This window comes from Mastomys coucha, unplaced genomic scaffold (genome assembly GCF_008632895.1).
Source record: "Mastomys coucha isolate ucsf_1 unplaced genomic scaffold, UCSF_Mcou_1 pScaffold21, whole genome shotgun sequence".
Lineage (NCBI taxonomy): Eukaryota > Metazoa > Chordata > Mammalia > Rodentia > Muridae > Mastomys > Mastomys coucha.
The window spans coordinates 21,220,818-21,224,463 of NW_022196904.1; the positions used below are offsets into that span (position 1 = coordinate 21,220,818).

Consider the following 3,646-nt stretch of genomic DNA (forward strand, 5'->3'; position numbering starts at 1 on the left):
GGAGTGGGCCTGCCTGGATGCTACTCAGAAGGTCTTATACAGGGACATGATGTTGGAGACCTACAGCAGCCTCGTCACAGTGGGTAAGGCCTGTGCCCCATGAGTGGGGGATGTGTCCTCTCTTCTGTGGGCTTTCCTCTCTCTGAATTAAAAGTCATGGTCGTCTTTCAATATTTGATTGAAGTTGGGTTTGGTGTTCCTTGCTGTCATTCCTTCACTCAGAAGGCTGATGTGAGAAGATTGCTGTGTCACTGAGCTACATAGTGAGTTCCAGGCTATCTTGGTCTACACATTGAGACCCTTTTTCAAACAAAAGAAAACAAACAAACAACATGAAATAAGTAAGTAAATTAATCAGTATATAGAATCAGGAACTAGAGAGATAGCTTGGTGGTTGAAATGAGCAGCTAGCTGCTCTTGTAGAGGATCCCTAAGGTGGCTCACAACCATGTGTAACTCCAGCTCCAGAGGATGTGATGCCCACTTCTGGCTTCCATGGATCCCATGCATACACGGGGTGCTCAGTCACACATGCAGACACATCCTTACATACACATAAAATCTATTTAACTTAGTAGAATTTAAAAAGAGAGAGCTGAATTCTTCCTTCCTACCATAGGAAGAATGTGAGATCTGTTGGAGTGAAAATACGAACTTCATGAAGCGCCTGCTTGCCCTTCCCTTGTTGGTCCTCTCCATGAGATCTAATCAGTGAGAGACCCTGCCTCAAATACTAAAGTGGAGAGCAATCAGCAGAGTCACAGAACACTGGGCTCGGGCCTGTATTCATAGACCTGGATGCATGTATACTTAGATACATGTATACACATATTTATCCTGTACATGCACAACTAATTAAAAGAGCCTTCCTGAATGAATTTAAACAGAAACAGGCACATTCTTCTTCCTTCAATGAACATCTTCTTTCCCTGCTTTGAATTAGAAGGTTCAGGCTTCGAACTTTCTCTTTTTCATTAAGCAAATCTGTAAGAATGAGGTGTGAATGTGAAAGAAGTCAGCGTAAATAACAATAATGATTACACTTTTCATTGTCGGGCATTTAACTCAGTGGTAGAATGTGGACTCCTTCCCCCAACCTTGTTGCTTGGGAGTGACTTGGTTCTGTAAGCAGCCCTGACAGGCTGCAAGCTGGAGTTGAGCACCTGCTGTGTGGAGGAGTCCTGACTGCTGCTCCTTAGATCATAGACTTAGCAAGTCTCATACTTATGTTAAAGGTTTACCAGATCTTCCTTTCAAGATCTCCTTCTGGTCTGGTGTTAATGGATTTTCTCCTGTTTATGTTATATGGGCAAGTGTTGAATTCCTCTGGGTCTGATTCCCAAGCCTAACTATAAATACTGAGTGAATTACAGTAAAGCTCTCTTATCACTTCTACCTGGCATCTGTGTCTTTCCTTACTAACTGCTTGCACCCACCGGGAGACAACAGTAGAACACTTCCCCAGCATGCTCAAAGCCCCGGCTCCATCCTCAGCATTCCTAAATGAATAGAAGTTCATTTAGGGATTTCGGGGCTAGAGAGATGGCTCAGTGGTTAAGAGCACTGACTGCTCTTCCAGAGGTCCTGAGTTCAATTCCCAGCAACCACATGTCGGCTCACAACCATCTGTAATGAGATTTAATGCCCTCTTCTGGTGTGTCTGAAGACAGTCACAGTGTACTCATATAAATAAAATAAATCTTTAAAAAAAATTAAGGATTTTGTGTTACTGTAGGTCAGATAGTATTCCATGAATTTGAATATTGCATTTAATCTTAGAATCAACACATTATCAACTCCATCAAAATTATTATTATTGCTGGGCGGTGGTGGCGCAATGCCTTTATTCCCAGCGCTTGGGAGGCAGAGACAGGTGGATTTCTGAGTTCGAGGCCAGCATGGTCTACAGAGTGAGTTCCAGGACAGCCAGGGCTATACAGAGAAACCCTGTCTCGAAAAACCAAAAAAGAAAAAAAATATATATATATATTATTGGGGGGAGGGCACGCCCACACATCTTAAAAAAATAAACAAGACAAACAAAAAAATTATTATTATTATTTCTTCTCCTCTTCTTTTTCTTATTGTTACTACTATTATTACTATTGGTTTTTCAGAGGTCAGGTCTCATGTAGCTCATGAGTTACATAGCCAAGTTCTCTTTGGGCTTGCTATGTAACTAAAGCCAACCTTGAACTTCTCATCTGCCTGCTTACACTCCTCAAGTATAATGGTTTCATGTGTGTGCCACCATGCCCAGTGTTTAGATGGGTAAGTTGAGCATATAGTCTTATGGGCCTTGCCTAAATAAATGTCATTCTGAGCTGCAGAGATGGGGTCTACACTACACAGTGTAGCCTACAGGTTCGTGATCTCACTACTCAGTTCTGCTTTCCTCTTACGTGAGAAGCCCCTGTCTGCATTTAAAGGAGATTAAAACCCTGACCTGAAAGAGTCGTCATTGTTGTTAATCCATGTTGCTTTTTCCTCCTTTTCTGAAGTCTTTCTTCAGCATTCTTTTGTCTTTTAGAATTTTTCATCTGTTTCTCCGAGACTTGCTGGGGCTTGCTCTGCAGCCCAGATGGCCTGGCTCATTTCCCCACCTGCTGGCCTCATAGGCGTGATCTACCATGCCAAACTGTATAGACCTTTATAATAAACAAGTTTTTGTTTGTTTGTTTGTTTTCAAGACGGGGTTTCTCTGTATATCCCTGGCTGTCCTGGAACTCACTCTGTAGACCAGGCTAGCCTCGAACTCAGAAATCCAGCTGCCTCTGCCTCCCAAGTGCTGGGATTAAAGGTGTACGCCACCACTGCCAAACATAAACAAGTTTGTATTATAAAAATCTGCACAGGTAGGGCGTGGTAGCACACACCTCCAATCCAGCATTTAAGAGGCAGAGACAGGCAAATCAAGTAAGTTTAAGGCCAACTTGGTCTACATATCATGTTCTAGGACATCCTCGGGGATTATTACACCAAGTCTCAGTGAATGAATGAATGAATGAATGAATGAACAAATAAAAGTCTACACAATGAGCCATCTCTTTCTTTCTTTTAGTGGGAAGTTGCATTTCCAAACCAGATCTGATCATCTTACTAGAGCAGGAGAAAGAGCCCTGGATGGCTGTGAAGGAAGAAACAGACAGGCTGAGCCCAGGTAAGAGTGAAGTGTTTCATTATTGGTTGTATGCACACATGTGTGCAGGTATCCAAAGAGGCCCTAGAGGTCAGCTCCCCTGGGGCTGGAGTTAGGTGGCTGCTGGTACTCTAACCCAGGGCCTCTGGCAGAGCTTTCAGTGTTCTTGACCACTGAACCAAAGCTAAGAAGGTTTCAGCACCAGTGAAAGCTGTAACAGGGGAAGGCATACCTAATGTTTTAATTCTGTGTCTTCACCACTATACAAGGTGTGATGGTGGATCCTCCCTGCAGCACTGGGGAGGTGGCAAAGGTGGATCCCTTGGGCTTGCTGGCAAGTCAGCCTGGTTTACTTGTGCAGCTCCAGGCAAATGAGCGACCCTGACTCAGAAAGAACAGATGGACAAGGCAGGGAAACATCAGTGCACACACACCACAGCCTTCTGCCTAGCTTGGCAGGGAGCTGTGATGGCTCCTCTCTTGTCAACTTGACCACACCTGGAATTA

At 43.8% G+C, this 3,646-nt stretch overlaps 1 protein-coding gene across 3 annotated transcripts in view; it reads left to right on the top strand.

The window, feature by feature from the left end:
• Positions 1 to 3,646, top strand: part of LOC116101893 (zinc finger protein 60) — a 93,909-nt gene that overhangs the window by 31,918 nt on the left and 58,345 nt on the right. Inside the window, exon 1 of one of the 3 annotated variants that reach the window (XM_031385860.1) lies at positions 7 to 83. The exons of the other annotated variants lie outside the window; for them this stretch is intronic. Within the exon in view, the coding sequence (XP_031241720.1) occupies positions 47 to 83 (37 nt within the window). The 5' untranslated portion in view covers positions 7 to 46. Of the gene's footprint in view, positions 1 to 6; positions 84 to 3,646 lie in introns of those variants that run through there. 3 annotated transcript variants of the gene reach the window in all.